A 16,758-nucleotide genomic window follows, 5' to 3' on the forward strand; every position below is an offset into this window, starting at 1 on the left:
GAGAGCCCGCACAAGTCATGGTCAGCCAACCACCACAGCCAGCGCTACCTTGGTACTGATTCGGAGCCTTTAATGTGATTTTCCTGGTATCCACTTTACCTTTAGACAACAGACTTAAGGATAAGGGGCACTGAGGAGAAGTATCTATCCAAATTTGGATTTCATAAAGATTTGGGGCACTTGGGCGGCTCAGTCGGTTATGCAGCCGATTTCACCTTAGGTCATGATCTCACGGTTTGTGGAATCGAGCCCTGAGTTGGGCTCTGTGCTGACAGCTCAGAACCTGGAGCCTGCTTCGGATTCTGTCTCCTTCTCTCTCTGCTCCTCCCCCACTCACACGCCATCTCTCTCTCTCTCTCTCTCTCTCTCTCTCTCTCTCTCTCCCTCTCTCAAAAGTAAATAAACATTAAAAAACAATTTAATAAAGATTTACTTTTTGGTTAATTTGGATGAATTCTGAAGTTAGTCAAAGGAAATGCATGGGTGAAGGGGGTCAAAGGTATAAACTTCCAGTTATAACTCATGGGATGTGATATGCAGCATGGTGAATATAGCTAATAATACTATACTGCATATTTTAAAGTTGCTAAGAAAGTAATCTCAAAAGTTCTCATCGCAAGAAAAAAGGTTTTATGACTATGTATGGGTGATGTTTAAATTTTTTCTTTGCCCCCCTTCCCAAAGGCAAATAAACTGTCTTTTATAAAATTATGATGTGGACAGAAGTGGGAGTTTTATAAAATTCTGATGTAGATAGAAGTGGGAGAGAGCTGCTCCACAAACCCCAAATCAGAGCTAAGAAGGGATCTCTTGAAGCCTGGAAGCAGATAAGTAAATGGGGGCAGTATTTTATGGGTCAGCAAACATACTGTCCTGTCTGCTCCCCACAGGGAAAACACCCCGATGTTCAAGGGCAGGGATGCAAAGAAGGTACACGGACCTTGCCGGGCTGGTGTGGCAATGGGGCTGCAGACAGCGGGCGTCAGCAGCAATGATCTCAGCTTATGCTGAGTGACAAAGTGTGGACTGAGGAACAAAACTGACACAAGCTACAGCCCAGGAGCATGTGCATTCGCTCAAGTAGAAATTAAAAACATACCACCCGTGAAGCACGACTTCTCTTGCCTAGGGTATCGATTTCAAGATGTGTCAAACACAAGAGAGTGGGTACCGGGGCGAGAATGTTAGAAAACAGGATGAGGGAGCAAAATTAAAGACCAGGGAGTCCTCCACTGTCAGCGAACCTGTGTACTGAGGAAGTAGAACGAATTCAACTCTGCGTCCAGAGTTTACAGAAAAAGGCCTGCATCTGGCAGACGAGGCCCAGTGAGTACATGGTGGGCAAGCTCATTCTCCTGGCGTCCTGAACTCACCACAGGAAGACCACGGCTCCAGCAGATCGCCGGCCTGCCTCCGTGCAGCAGGCCTGCTAAGGGAGAACTTGAATACGGACTCGGCAGATTTATTCACCCCCCCACCACAACCTGTGAGGTAACAAACAGCTCATTTTACAGATTTACCCAAGTCGCTTTTCCCAAGTTACGAGGTAGCTCGATGGGTTTGAATTTCGTGTTTCACTTCATTTCCGATATACGACTGCCTTCCCCTGAGCCGCCTAAACGGAGACTCTCTTCGTATTAAACCCCGAGGTCAGTTTTTGTCTCTAAAACAAGATCTAAACATTTTACATTTCCTTTCTTCCTCATCTAACTACTCAAATAAAGGCAGCCCTGGATACGGAGTCTGAGTGCACAGCACCGTCATTCTCTGTGTCTTCTCACTTAGAAAGAAAGAACCTTTACAGCCAGCCAATGACATGCTGTCTAACTTCGTCTGGACACAATGAAAGCGACTTCCTCCACACCACAAGCCACGACACTTTCAAACGAGTGACATTCGACTTAGCTGCTCCAGGATCTTCCAAGCCCTTACGGAAGTCCCGGTGCCAGGACGTGGTAAGCTACCCCGCAGCCAATTAAACCAAGTGTGGAGCGGACGAGTCACCCACGAGTTTCCCACGTGAATCCGACAGGCAGAGTCAGGTAAAAGCGGAGGCAGTGAGACAATTCCCAGAGCCCAGCAGAGACACCACTCACTTTGTGAAAACATAACCTGTGAACCCTGTCCAAAAATGACATTTAAACGCCAATGAGATTCTGACTTTTATTACCAGGTCAGAACGGATCAAGTACAGGGAGAAGTAGCAGCAAACAGGGGCTGTCACACAATCCGGTTCCCCTGGCCCTCGGGCAAGGACACCTGTGCAAGGGACAGACCACCCAGTCCTTGGGCAGACACTCAGAACCTCACTTGGGGCCTGAAGTGCATCTGCTTGGTGGCATTGTTCTTCATTCCTGTCTTCAGCATCCACTTTGACTTCATCCTTTGGACATACTGCATGTCTCGCTCACGCATCAGAGCAGCTCCTGTGGCTGGAAAAGGGACACGTGGCAAAGGGTGGTTATTTGTGATCAGAAAAAAAGACAATCTTGGGGCGCCTGGGTGGCTCAGTCGGTTAAGTATCCGACCGCGGCTCAGGTCAAGATCTCATGGTTCCTGAGTTCGAGCCCCGCGTCGGGCTCTGTGCTGACAGCTCGGAGCCTGGAGCATACTTCAGATTCTGTGTCTCCCTCTCTCTCTGCCCCTCCTCTGCTAGGGCTCACTCTTCCTCCCTCTCTCTCTCAAAAATAAATAAACATTAATAAAAAAAAAAAAAAAAAAAAAAAAAAAAAAAAAACCTTTACAGAGAAGCTCAAGGCTAGTTTGGGTGAAACTGGGTTCTTATATTTAAAGAAGAGCTGCTAACCTGAGGTCTCCGTGCAACGGGCGTGAGGGGTTATGCGCACCCAGAACTGCACAGAACAACCTGTACATGTACCCATTTCTCTGGAATAAGCCTCTCTAGTTTTCGTCACCTGGAAGGATCTATAAGCCCCAGGTAAATCCCGCTGACCAAAGGTGCTAGAGAAAGACGGAGACTCTGAAGTGGGGCAGACAATAGTTCCGGACAAAAATAAGATGCAGTCAGTGTCTGTTGGATTTCAGCAGCCTCGCGGCTCACAGGCAGCCACAGTGAAGGAGACCACGCGTATATGAACACCGTGGCATTTAACACGGACTTTATCTGCCCAGGGCTTCCACGCCCTCCCAAGGGAGCTCTCCTTTGTCCTCTCCACAGTCCTTTAGTGGACCCGTGTTCTCCCTGCAGACCTAAGGATGGGACTCCATGTTAGCAGACACATCAGAACAGATTTACAGAATTTCATACCGATGAGGTTTCAAAGCTTAACAATTCCGGTGGCCTGCTTTATTCCGCTCTTGTTACCTTTTCTATGGGAAAACTGCAAAAAGGAGTGACTGCCAGCCTTTATGACGTCCACATACTACATCATACACGCGTTATGACAGTCAACCCACACGATGCTACCAGGTGGGTCCCCTTATGATCATCTCAGTTTTATAAATGAGGCAAAAGAGGCTTCAGTTACTTAAATTACTCCTGCTCATCATTTAAGAACCTCTAAGTATATCAGGTAAGTCATGTTTGAATCCATGGCTTAAGCAATTTGCCCTCAAGGATACTAGTTAATTCCTTTGTATAACCTCCAGGATAATTTCAATCTTTGCTCATTACTAAGTACTCATGTCTATAACTATTATCTGTATTCTCTTTTGGAAAGTTACTGTGCCAGGAATATGAAGTTTTTAACGAATGGAGCTTTGGGCTTCTTGCCATAAACATATCAAGTACTAATGGAAGCCCCCTGAGCCAAGAAGTTAAGTTTCCTCTAGAGAGGATCCACAAGGACAACATAAATGGGAAGGACTTCACCCAAGCCCGTTCTTGTGATCCGAGTTCCCGGGCTGGTCCACGGTGGTATCAACACACCTGTGCTGCCGGTCCAGCCCAGGGCTCTGTACTGCTGGAGTATCCGGCCCACGGCTTTCTGATTCTTAGCAACAGCCACGGTTCTTGACAAGCCAAATCGCTGTTTATAGTATCTCATCAAGGAGCGATGACCCACTCTGGCACCTGTTTTTCAAAAAAAAAAAAAAATATTAAAATGCTGAATTAGATAGTTTTGCAAAGTAGAGCTACAGAGCAAGGACTTTCCAAATCAGACTTCTAAGGGTATCTAGCTGGAAAATGGAGAAGCCAGAAGAAAAAGTGCTCTATCTGCTAAAGAAAGATGAAGTAGCATATTAAAAAATGAAGTAAAGACAGAAAATAAAAAACTAGAGGGATTTTTAAAAAAAAGAGAATGGCAAGTCACTGTCACGTGAAATCTCAGCATCCTGTACTTATATACGATATGCCTCTCCAGAAATTCACATGGCAACTCTTACTGATATGGACAATAGGGCCCTAGGAAAGAGGTAAGGGGCTTTAACTTGTTTTTTGTTTTTTAATATAAAGTACACAATAATGATGTTTAAGTTTAAAAGCCACGGTCTAGGTCTAGAACAAGAATCAATCCACCTTTCTTTTGCTTAAATTCTCCACGGTGGTGGTTCTCAAAGATGATTCTACCTCCAGGGACATTTGGCAGTGACTAGAGACATTTTTGGTTGTTATAGCTGGAGGGGGACTACTAGCATCTACTGGATAGAGGTCAAGGATATTAGCGGACATCCTACAATGCACAGGGCAGTCCTCCACGGCAAAGATTTACTTGGCCTAAAAGGTCGCTACATTGAGAAACCCTGCCCTGTTATTTTCTAAATGATGGAATTCACCTGGTGAGCTAGAATTTTAAAGGATGAGTCAGCTGAATTCCCTCTCCAGGTTGGGCTTATCCAGAAGGATCTGGTAAAACTATGCAAGTCAATCACGCTTTCAGAGGTGAATGACTATGGACGATGGAGCTTTTTATAGGAAAAGTGTGCTGACCCTTAGGCTCACAGCAAGTGAAACGGAAGGGGACGGGCTTCAGTGAGGGCTAACTCCAGGCTCCGTCAGCGCAGTGGCTCTCAAAGGGTGATCCTGGGACAGTCGTGTCAGCCTTACCTGAGAGCTTGCTAAATACAACACTAAATACAATTCCCTCACAAGAATATTAATCAGGCGCCTTCCCAGACAGATGTATACATGTAGAAATTCGACAAGAGCATATATACAAGGCATGAAACAGCTATTTCCACTGAAAATGAACAGAGGAAATATGGCTCAGGAGAACCACGTGTACAGCTGCTAGGAAAGTTTTACATTGATCCAGACCGTTCATTTACATGAAAAATTCGGTCCGGTTATTCGAAGTCCCTACCCGTAGGGCAAGCTACCTGGAAAACAGTTTGCTTGCTACACAGATATGGAAAAGTAGTTACTGTCATGACTGTTTTGTGGTAAGAGAAAGAAATGCAAAGAAACCTTTCAATTCAAAGATGGCTTGGTTTTTGGTTACCAGTATGGATGAACACATGTTTCCTTGAACCTGGCTCTTCTGGCGGCCTCAGAGTTAACAAAGCTCCTAAACCACAAGAAATAAGATGCAGCCAATGAATAAAGACTCAAGCTTAAACGAAGGCTGCTATGGCAGGAAAGCCTATTACTATAACTTTCTACTTATAAGAACAGGTCAGGATGCTCCAGGTCTGCAATGCTCAAAATCATCACGTGACAGTGCCGGTCATTAGTACAAAATCAACCGACGTATTTATAGTCATAAGCAGCATTTGGACGAATATGTATTATTGAAGAACATCCTTGAAAAGGTTTCATAACTCAATACCAAGGTTTCTGACGGCCAGCGGGGGAACTGAAAACACACAGATTAGAGCTACGCCTGCCCTGTGTCAACGACAGTGAGTACCTGACATTAAGCCCCAAGAATGTGCCAAGAGCAGCTCGACTTGAAGGCCCTATCAAGGAAAAGTATTTTTAGAACACAGTGTGACTGCCCAGTAAATAACAGATGGGTTCCGTCTTAGTTATGGTAAAGCCACAATCTGTCCATCTACCTTTCATCGTAGCAATAACCACTTATAAAACTGTCCAATCCTACAACTGAAGACGTTAGACAGTGGAAAAGAAAATATCTCCAATGGTAATTTTCCTAAGATTCATTATGTATTCCCGTGGATCCACCAACAGTTTCATCTGGCTACTCAGCGGCTAACTGGATGTGTCTTTGACACCAACTTACTCCACGGGAGCTGAAGAACACTAAAGCAAACTCAAGGAACAGAGCCAGACCACCGCCTTCGCAGTAAATGCTCACAGTGCCCTCTACCGGATGCTCTTTGTCACTGGCTCTGGGATCATCTCCTTGATCTGAAATAACTAGACTGAAGACATCACAACTACTGCTTTTGAAACCAGTTCAAAGCAGACTCTACCGAGCGTGGTTGATGAAGTATCACCAAGCTCTCCACACTAGAATCCTTCCCGACTTAGCTTCATGCTAACATCTTATGCTAACAGTGAAGTAGCCGAGCATAACTGAAAAGGTTTCTGAAAGCTAAATTTGCTCAAAGACATAAACAGGTGATTGAATATACTGCTGTAATACTGCTACATGTTTACAGTGCTTATTCAGAGACCTCCCATTCCCTTGGCTCATTACATAACCTCCCAAACCAGTACTAAGACAGGAGGGCAAACCAATGGAATATAAACCATCGTGTCTCACTGTAATGAGGATCAACTGAAGGAGGACTAATTTTTAATATAAGATGATGGAAGTATGGGTGACACGAAAAGCAAGATATCAGTATAGCTGGAAGAAATTTCAGAAGAATACTAGCAGTTTCTGATTCACTAAGAAAGCTATGTTTTGCTATTATTTAAGCAAATTCCATAATAAGGTCTTAGCAATCAGCCACTAAGGAAGATCCATGAAGGTACAGAGTCACATATATTTAGATATTTTTATTAGTGGCTCTTAATCCTCTCCGGGTCACAAGTGCTTTTAAAAACCATAGCCTTCGGGCACCTGGGTGGCTCAATAGGTTAAGTGTCTGACTTTGATTTCACAGCTTTGAGATCAAGCCCTGCACTGTGCCCCACGTCAGACTCCGCACTGTGGGTGGAGCCTGCTTGGGATTCTCTCCCTCTTCCTCTCCTGTCTGCTCCCACATGCTTTTGAATGGAAGAATGGAAGAATGGAAGAATGGAAGAATGGAAGGAAGGAAGGAAGGAAGGAAGGAAGGAAGGAAGGAAGGAAGGAAGGAAATAAAGGAATAAAAACCTACAGCCTTTACCCTGAAAAACTGTACTTAGCTGTTCAATTTAAAAAGGCATTCATGGCCACACAGGTGACTCTAAGACTCTACACAGCCTTCACCCAGGAGAGTACACACTCACAGAAAAAAAATGTGTACGGCCTGGTTAAGAACCTGTGGGGTAAGGTTATGTGGCTGTTGGGTTAGGTCTTTCCTGAGTGTGTCTAAAAGTACAGTATTTCACACTAACACCAAACCAGTTACTGTAATTTACTACTTCCAAGTCTGATATAAAAAAGTTGTCCTGGGGTTTATTATCCAGTACTCTAAAATAATGTGACTCAGTAGGTAGACCAGTAGCACTGAGCAAGGAAACCCTGGCTCTAAAAACCAGGGAAGTTGGACCTTCAAATTAATCTCACGCCACTTCCTTCTTTGAGACACCTGGGCGGCTCAGTCAGTTCAACATCCGACTTGACTTCAGCTCAGGTCATGATCTTGTGGTTCATGAGTTCAAGCCCCGCGTTGGGCTCTCTGCTGTCAGCAGAGCCTGCTTAGGATCCTCTGTCCCTCTCTCTGCCCCTCCCGTGCCTATGCTCTCACTTTCTCCTTGGACTGCACGATGATGTAGAGACAAAGCAACCCGCTGCACGGTCCTGCAGACCAATGATTCCAAGCCACCGGGGCCCCCTCTTAGCCCACAACGGCTCCCTCTGCCCTGCTTCTCCTACACTGTGGCAGGCCCAAGGGAATCAACCTTGCTTTCCTTTTAAAGTCGCCTCCAACCTCTCAGCCACTGAGTCAAGAAACATCATCTGGCTCATGTGTGCCTGAGACCCTGTGGTGAGATGGAAGCAGCAATCTTTTTTTCAAAAGTAATGGGGGAAGGCAGGCAAGCAAGCCAGCACTTACAAAGCAGTGAGAGAAATGTTACAACAGATTGGCAAGTGCCCCAGGAGCAGAGGAGACTCTCCGTACTCAGGGCAGGAGCTGAGTTCAAAAGGGCTTATGGAGGGGTGGACCCGAGTCTTAAAGGACAAGTAGCAGTAAGTCAGAGGTATCACCCATGCAAAGACTCAGAGGAGGGAAACTGCAAGTGGGTAGGTAAAGGAATAGATACCCGGAGCCGGGGGGAAAGGGCAGCAGCTAAAGAACCTAACTTACCTGAAAAACAATGGCTCCCCCTGGAAGAATTCCAGAGGGAAAAAGAAAACAGACTGGTTGTCTTAAGAAGAATGTGCTAAGTGACTGAACAGAAATCAGATTGCAGATGGCCATTTAGGAAGCGGTAATGGTGACATAGACAAATGTTAAATAGGAAACAAAAAAGAAAAATATGAAAGAGTTGTTTAGGAATTGTACTTCGTAATCGCTCCAGTGTGGGAGACGACCAAAGAGAGTATCCTAAGATGATGCCTATTTTTGGCTTTGGTTAATCTTGGAAAACGCAATCATCCTAGGAAAATGTGTTTTCTAGATTAAAAAATAAAAAAAGAATCCCTAGTTAAGTTTCAAAATTCTAGGTTTAGATGAAAATTTCTCTCAAATAGACTCTATTTCTTAAATAGGCTACGCTCATTGTTGTGCATATTTTGGTAGGTACCAGGCTACAGTTGATGCAAACCGAAGCCACCATTCATAGTGACGTGCCAGACATTGCTTGACAAGGGATCGCCTTATTCAACTCACTCAAAGAGTGTTGTAATCTCACTCTACAGTCAAGGAAGTGGATGCTAATGAAATAAGGAGCGAAAAAAGATGGTCATAGTCTTAGAAATGAAGTTAGAAAGCTCATTTCTGATGTAATGTACTGGCATTTTCACCAGAGGAAGACTAGAAGAGGTTCTCTGTGATATATCTAGGCTGGTTTTGCTACTGTTTATTGCACAGGCCACGACACTGTGCATTCCACACCTTTATCATCACTGTAAGGAGACCTATATCTTCAAGACAGGCTCCGCATGCCCTTTTCTTCTACTGTCATACTCTAAAGCTGTCCTTAGCCTTAAAAGGTTATTATTCTGAATTAAAGAGGGCTGTCTGTACCTAAGCAGTGATACTCCTTGTGAAAAGCAGTAACATAAGATGGCTTCTTCCCCCCAGTCGTGTCCATGAGCAGGATAGCTGCTCCTACGCAGCATCACTGCAAATCTCCCAAGGCAGGGTGGGGGGAGTGGAGAAGGCTTCGCTGACTGGTCTATGATCTTGGGTCAGTTACTCAAGCTATCTAAGCTTCGGCTGGCTCACAGGTCGAATAAGGATAACAGAATCCAACTCACTGGCTCCTAAAGATAAAATAATGTATCCACCTACCATGCTAAGTGCTCAGTAAATACCACGTATTATTAGGATCTTGTCAGCTCTTCTGTTCCATTCCCTTTCCTTCCCACAGGTCTTCTGTAGCTTCTCCCGTTCTTATCAGCTAATCGTAATATTGTAAACAACAGCAGATGCTTCTCATATTCATGGCTTTTTCTCCCCCCACCTTTTCATACCTGGGATAAATCCCCACCTGGGATAAATCCCCACCATATCAGTCAAATCCTGTTCCCTAAAGTAGAAGGCAGAACTCAAACTCCGAGCCTCCCTGCCACAATTAGAAAATAAACAGGCAACTGGGCCAGGCGCTGTCAGCCCGATACACCCGTGCCAGACTACCTGCAAGTCTGAGCAACGTGAGGAAACAGGAATCAGTTCAAAGAATAAGAGTACGGCCAACATTAACAAGAGAAACCTAAATGAGGCAATAATAACAAGAAAGAACCAAAGAGAAAATGTCTATGTACCTGAAAGGAGATGACTGATGAAAGCATTCAAAATCATAACAGAAGTGAGCAAAAGCACTGATCTAACTTAAACAAAACAGCCAACACAGAGCTAAGTGGAGACCTTCATTACTATGTACCTGCGAACATAAAACTGCAACGACTCCCCCCAGGACGGAAGAGAGCTGATGGGAACATGCCTCTCTAATCACCTCACCCGTGTTATGCCATCTTTGCCAAACATACTCACCAGAAGGCAGAATCAGCTCCATGGTTTCATCATCATATTCTAATGTCTTTTCGGAGGGTAAGTCCTCAGTCCCATCAGGCTGCCCCCCTTCCGTGTAATCTGGGTAGCTACTCCTGTAACAGCGGCATTAATAATGGCATTAATAAGAAGACTAATACCTCAAATTTGACTAAAAGACAAATCGTGTTTGCAAACTGGCAAACCCACTGGCCACCTAAGCGCAGGGAACCAACCGCTGCAGGCCCGGCAAGCTGAAACGTTTAGGAGGAAAGCCAACTTGGTCGCATCCTCTGTAAGACAGAGTGTGCAAGTGACCCATAAACTCAAGATGGATCACAGACCTAAGCGTAAAACACAAAACTATAAGAATGACTGCAATATAACATGGGAGACAATCTAGATGACTTAGGGTTCGGTGAGGACTTTTTATGTGCCCCACGGAAGGCACGATTCACGAAAGGAATAACTGGTAAGATGGACTTCACTAAAATGAAAAACTTCTCTGGGAAAGACAGTGTCAAGAGAATTACAATACAAGCCACAGACCGGGAGAAAATGTTGGCAGAAGACACATCTGATAAAGGACCGTTATTCAAAACATGTAAAGAACTCTTAAAACTGAGTGATAAGAATATAAACCAGACTTGGAAATGGGGCAGGGACCTCACCGGGCACCTCACTAAGATATACAGGCTGCAAATAAGCATGTAAAAAGGCGCTCCACATCAGGTCATGAGGGAAATGCAAAATAAAAAGAGATAACACTACACACGCTTATTAAAACAGCCAAAATCCAGAACACTGACAACATCAAATGCCGGCAAGAATGGGAAGCAATGGGCATCCTCACTCATCGCTCGCGGGAACACAAAATGGTGCAGCCGTTTTCCGAGACAGCTTGGGGGTTTCTTGCAAAGCCAAACATACTCTTCCCGCAGGATCCACAATCGTGCTATTCTGTATTTCTCCAAGGGAGCTGAAACCATGTCAACAACACAAAACCTGCACACTGATGGTTATAGAAGCTTTATTCATAACTGCCCCAACGTGGGAGCAACAAAAGCACCCTTCAGGAGCTGGGTGGATAAATACACTTGTGGTACATCCAGAAAACAGAACCGTATTCAGTACTAAAAAGAAATGAACTATCAAGCCATGAAAAGAAATGGAGAAAACTTAAATGCACGTTACTAAGTGAAAGAAGCCAGTCTGAAGAGACAAGGAGGGAAGAACAGGGGGAACCCACAGGATCTTCAGGGCAGTGAAACTACTCTGTATGATACAATAACGGCAGACACGGGTCATTATACATTTGTCCAAACAGAAGATGTACGACACCAAGAGTGAACCCTAGCGTAAACTACGGACTTGGCAATGATGAGATACGACTGTAAGGTCATCACTCAGGAATGTACCACTAGTGTGGGATGTCCACAACGAGGGAGGCTATGTATGTGTCGGGGGCAAGGGTTATATGGGAAATCTCTGCACCTTCTGCTCAAATTCGCTGTAAATATAAAATTTTCTTTATAAAAAAAAAAAAAAAAACACAAATGACTGAGCAAATGGCCTCCAACTGAATTCTTTCACCTATTTGTTTCTCCGTAGGAGGGAGGAGAAGGTAGTGCTAGAGATGTTGCTCTCCTGAATTTAGCCATTCTAAGACAACTTCTAGGAGAGTGCCGTCTGAAAAGATTCTGTGACCACAGAAACTTTCTGTGCCTGTGTGTCCAATAAAGTAGCTACTGGTCACATGTGCTTTTAGGCACTGGGTTTTGAAATGTAGGTAGTGCAACTAAACAACCGAATTTTTACGTTTTTAACTTGATTTTTAATTAACTTAAACAGTCCTATGAATGCGCCTAGTAATTACCATTATTGGACAGTGCAATTCCAGAAGATTCTGTATGTTCGTAGACATGTTCTCAAATACACACAGAAAATAAATTGGAGAATTACACATTAAAATGTTAGTAATAAGACAGATCACCCAATCCCAATAAAGAAGCAGACAAAAGACTTGATCAGACACTTCACAAGAGATATCCAAGTGACCAATTAATACAAAAAGGTTGTCAACTACATTAGGTAACATCAGGGAAACGAAAATTAAAACCACAGTGGGATACCACTACATAGCCACCGACACGGCTGAATGAAAAACTTCTCCTCGATGACAAGAGTGAGAAATCAGGAGGAAAATGCAAAAGGATAATTTAAAAGGCTAGGACTTTTCTGAACACGTGTATCTGGAGACGGTGGATATTTGGCACGGTAATTACACACATCTGCTTGTGTAGCACACCTGTGCTAGGTCCTAAGTATCATGACACTATCAGCTGTTCAAAAGTGCCTGCCACAGATTCCTGGCACCATGCGTGAATTATCCGACTTTCTAGTTAAGGGTGAGCCACCTATGGGATAATCTCACCATCGAATGCCTGGGACTGGCCTAGTGCAGCAACCAACTCAATTCCCTCAGGAGACAGCCTGTGATTCAAGGACTCTCAGGGAAACCAAAACATGAAATCTCACTTCAGTCCCTCTGTCCACAAGGGGGCCGGCAAAAGTGACCTCCCGATCATTTAAACCACCGATAAAGAAAAAGAAATTGTCAAGTCGGACAAACTGCAGTTTGGACCCGAGATCTTCTCTTTATCAGATCTCTTTTATTAGATGTGTGGGCTCAACTCTTAGTTTCTTATCGACAAAATGACACGGAACGGTCCCCCACACGGAAGTGTTAAAAGAGCCGTAATGCATATACGGCACATGCATCAGGCACAGGCGCACCGCTATCCGTTAGGTTCAAGTGTGATGACCCCACCTGGCTTCACATTGCACACGACAGACTTACCTAAAATCATAGAAGTCTGCAAATTCCAAAGCAGCATCACCGTCCGTGAAGAGTTTACAGTGGCTTTTGTCATTCATGTGTGCCTGCACAGCTTCCGTGGAGTAGAAGGATCTCCCTTTCTCATTGCACCACAAGCAAATCTTCCCAATGCCAACTTTCTCTCCTGGAAAAATAAGTGGAGGACAAAACACAAGGGTAGCTTTCTGCGGCCAGCTCAAAGCTCACAATGCATCTCCGCGATTCAAAACACATGCATCAAATTTTTGATCTTTACACAATAAGCAGATAACCAAATCAAACATCGACGAGAAACAAAAAACGAAATGTTCTCCTGAAACTTGACCCCCCAATAACGTGGCATTTGCTCATTAAAAGGAAAACTACTGTACTTACCCAAGTATTTAATCAGTCCCTTAAGATCAGAAAGATATTCTATGTCGGGGATAAAGAAGCTGTGGACTTTGGTCATATGAGCCACATTCTTCATGAGGGAGCTTGAATGATGGGGGCAAAATAAGCAGTCCGTTATGGGGATAGCACCGCTGAGGGGGCCTCCCCCAGCCTCCCCCTCCTCCGCATCCGGCTCCTGCGACTCGTCCATTGGTTCAGCATCCTCACATTCCGACTCCTCATCAGAATCGATATCTTCCCAATCTTCAAGCCAGAGAGTTGAAAAACAAAGTTAGTTTAACAAGGTGGTGGGTAACTGCCGGCGAAGAAACCACAGAGACTCCCAAGCACGAGGCAGAGCAGCCTTCCGTTTGGGCCCGGAGAATGCCACTTGCAGGACAAACCCTCTTTCGCGATCTCGACGTTAGCTGAAGTTACACGGACAAACCTGTGGCGCTAAAACGTTCCTTAAGCTTTCTTTTTCAGCATACAGGGGTCTCCTTGTACTTCCTTCCCAGGCCTCTACCTACACAATCAGTAGTAACAGGACGTGCCACGAGGGCAGGAAGGAATAAACAGCTCGTGAAACCGGGGAGGCTCCAGCTCCACATTTCAGGTTAACCCCCGCAGTTTGAACCCCTCACTTTGCTGTCTTAACTGAATTAAGTGCGAAGCCATCATAACCAGAAACCGAGCAGAATCACACACCCTGCCGCAGTTGGTGTGCGCGGTAACACGCCCCCCCACCCACCCCATGCGTGTGTTCGATGCCTTCTCCTTCAAAACGGAAGTCATCCATTCATTCTACTATTTATTAAGTAGCTATTTATTAAATAACGCCCCCGATAAGCTTCCAGGCCCTGAATCTACCCCAGTTAACGAAACAGACAAAATTCCCTGCGGGCCTGATGCTCCGACAAGTCACTCGGGAAAGGATCGAAACCACCCTCACTCGTCAGTTTCACCTCCTCCCCGCCCCCGCAACAGAGCCACCACCTTCTTCGTCGAGGTCCTCCTCCTCCTCACTCTCCTCCTCCTCCTGCTGCTTTGCCAACTTCTTGGCCTGCTGTTCAAACCACTGCAGCCGGGGAGGTTTCTCGGCCGGGTCCCGGTCGTGAGGCGCACGTCCTCCATCAGCCACCGCCACGGGACTCCTGGGCTCCTCCTCCGGCGCTGCGGGGGCCTTCTTGGGAGACATGGACGGCTGAGCCTTGATGGCCTGCTGGATGGCCGCGTTCATGGCATCCTTGTCCACGCTGTCCACGCCCAGGCCTTTCTCCAGGTTCTTTTCGTTCATCATCTCCACTTTGCGGTTCACGGCCCGCACGGCCTTCTTCTCCAGCTCCACGTGCCGCCGGGACTTGAGGTGGTTCTCGTAGGCGTTGAAAGAGGCAAACTTCTTACTGCAGACGGTGCAGTAGGTGGCCGTGCCCTTGCTCTCCTGCTCCGCCACGGCCCGCTGCGCCCGCACCCGCTCCTGGAAACCCTCGGCGGTGACCGGGGCCATGTCGGCCACTTTGCGCTTCAGGTTGTAGCGGTGCCAGTCCGTCTTGTAGTGGGCCCGTTGCACCTCCGCGTCGTCGAACGCCACCCGGCAGGTAATGCAGGTGTACGTCGCCATCTCCAGGACCGAGATTAGAGGCGACCAAGGCAGAAGTCTAGCGACGACAGCTTGAACGCCACCAGACGCTCAAACCTCTACTCGCCTCTGAGCTCACAAGAAACTAGGGCGCCCGCTGGCTTCCAGCCTCGATCTGTGAGGAGTTCCGGCACACTAGGGAAATTATGCTCCTCTGGGCAGGAAGTCCCGCCTTTCGATCTGTAGCTACGCCCCCGCCGCGGGTCCCGGAAGACGAGGGAAGACCTGTGACAAACCAGGCCCCGCCCAGTCGGCCTGAAGCGGGTACGATTGCGTTATTCTGAAGTGGGTGTTGATCAGAGCGGCAGGAGCTGGATGTTGATTGGGCCAGACAGAGGGGGGTGTTGACTGGGCCAGCCTGAGGTGGATGTTGATTGGGCCAGCCGGAGAAGGGTGGTGAGTAGGCCAGCCTGAGGTGGGTGTTGATTGGGCCAGCCATAGGTGAGTGTTGGGTCCACGGAGGTGAGTGTTGATCAAAAGGCGCTGCGCACCCCAGGTGACTTTCCCTGGTGGTTGTGCGGTGTGAAGTGACGCGATGAAGGCGACGGCTGCGCGGCAGGGGGAGGCACGCGAAGGGGGGGGGGGGGCGGGTCCGGTAGCCACGCGAAGGGCGGGGCCTCTCTGAAAACCGCGCGCTGCGCTCTGGCAGCTCAGACAGTGGGTGTCCCGGAAGCCGGGAGGGGCCCGAGCGCTCGCCGGACCAGCCGGAGTCCCGGGAAACCAGAGACTGGAGCCGGAGGCTGCGGGAATTCGCAGGAAAACCAGAGGCCGGGCCAGAGCCTCGGCTTTTGCGAGGCGGCCCCTTCCAGCCGAGGGCGCAGGCGAAACGCTTGAATGCAAAGTTTGCCAGCTGGGAGCGCAGCCAAGCCGCAGGCCTTGGAAATGTAATCGGAGCCACCCGCAGAGGTTATCGTCAGTCCAATAGCAGCCACGTTTTTAAAATGCAAAAAGAAAGGGTTGTAAGATCTAACGCAACATATACACAATTTTGTCATTTGGACTTGTACACAACCCAAAGGATTTAATGAGAAATTTTACATTTCGTCTGTTGGTACTAGATCTCGGGACTTTGGTGTGTATTATTACACAACAGCACATCGCAGGGGCCAGCCTTCTCTCATGTGCTCAATTAACTCTGTGGCCTCGTATGCAACAGCGCGGGTCTAGGAAACGTGAATGTTGAAGGCTTCGGGCTCATTGTTGAAGATGGCTCATTGACATGCTGATAGCAAGAGGCTTTGGTTCCTCACCTAGTGGCCTTTTCCAGTTGATCGTCCTCATAACATGGCAGTTGGCTTCTCCAGAAGGAGCAAAGTGGAAGCCACTGTCTTTTATGACCTAACCTTGGAAGTGACACACTGTCATTTCCACGGTGTGTTATTACTTATGAAGGCCAGCCCTATGTAATGTGGGAGGAGACTACATAGGGGCATGAAGAGGGTGTCTGAGGACCATTATGGGAGATTGGCTACCACTAGCGTTTGTTGTTTGTCAGTGATTTCCCAGTTTTAACACTTGAAGTCCTGTGTCCCAGGAAACCCAACCATCCTGGGCAAACCAGACTCCTGTCATTGCTCTGTACCCAGTGTGGGGACAGCGCTGGCACGTAGATGGCTCGGTATTTGTTAAATAAATTTTTTACTGCAGTGTTGTCTGGTGGTGGTTTTTATTCCAGAAGACTTGCTTTTCAGCTTAT

The 16,758-nt window shown here is 46.6% G+C and overlaps 1 protein-coding gene across 1 annotated transcript; it reads right to left on the minus strand.

The window, feature by feature from the left end:
• Positions 1-2,149: 2,149 nt before the first annotated feature.
• ZNF622 (zinc finger protein 622) lies at positions 2,150-15,175 on the minus strand. Its single transcript, XM_019450764.2, has 6 exons — positions 14,420-15,175; positions 13,427-13,687; positions 13,034-13,196; positions 10,177-10,289; positions 3,890-4,033; positions 2,150-2,432 (listed from the first exon to the last, which is right to left on the minus strand). The coding sequence occupies exons 1-6, from the start codon at positions 15,042-15,044 to the stop codon at positions 2,299-2,301; spliced, it is 1,440 nt and encodes a 479-aa protein (XP_019306309.1). The 5' UTR covers positions 15,045-15,175; the 3' UTR covers positions 2,150-2,298.
• Positions 15,176-16,758: the final 1,583 nt, after the last annotated feature.

This window comes from Panthera pardus, unplaced genomic scaffold, assembly GCF_024362965.1.
Source record: "Panthera pardus isolate Hobbes unplaced genomic scaffold, ASM2436296v1 HiC_scaffold_2, whole genome shotgun sequence".
Classification (NCBI taxonomy): Eukaryota; Metazoa; Chordata; class Mammalia; order Carnivora; family Felidae; genus Panthera; species Panthera pardus.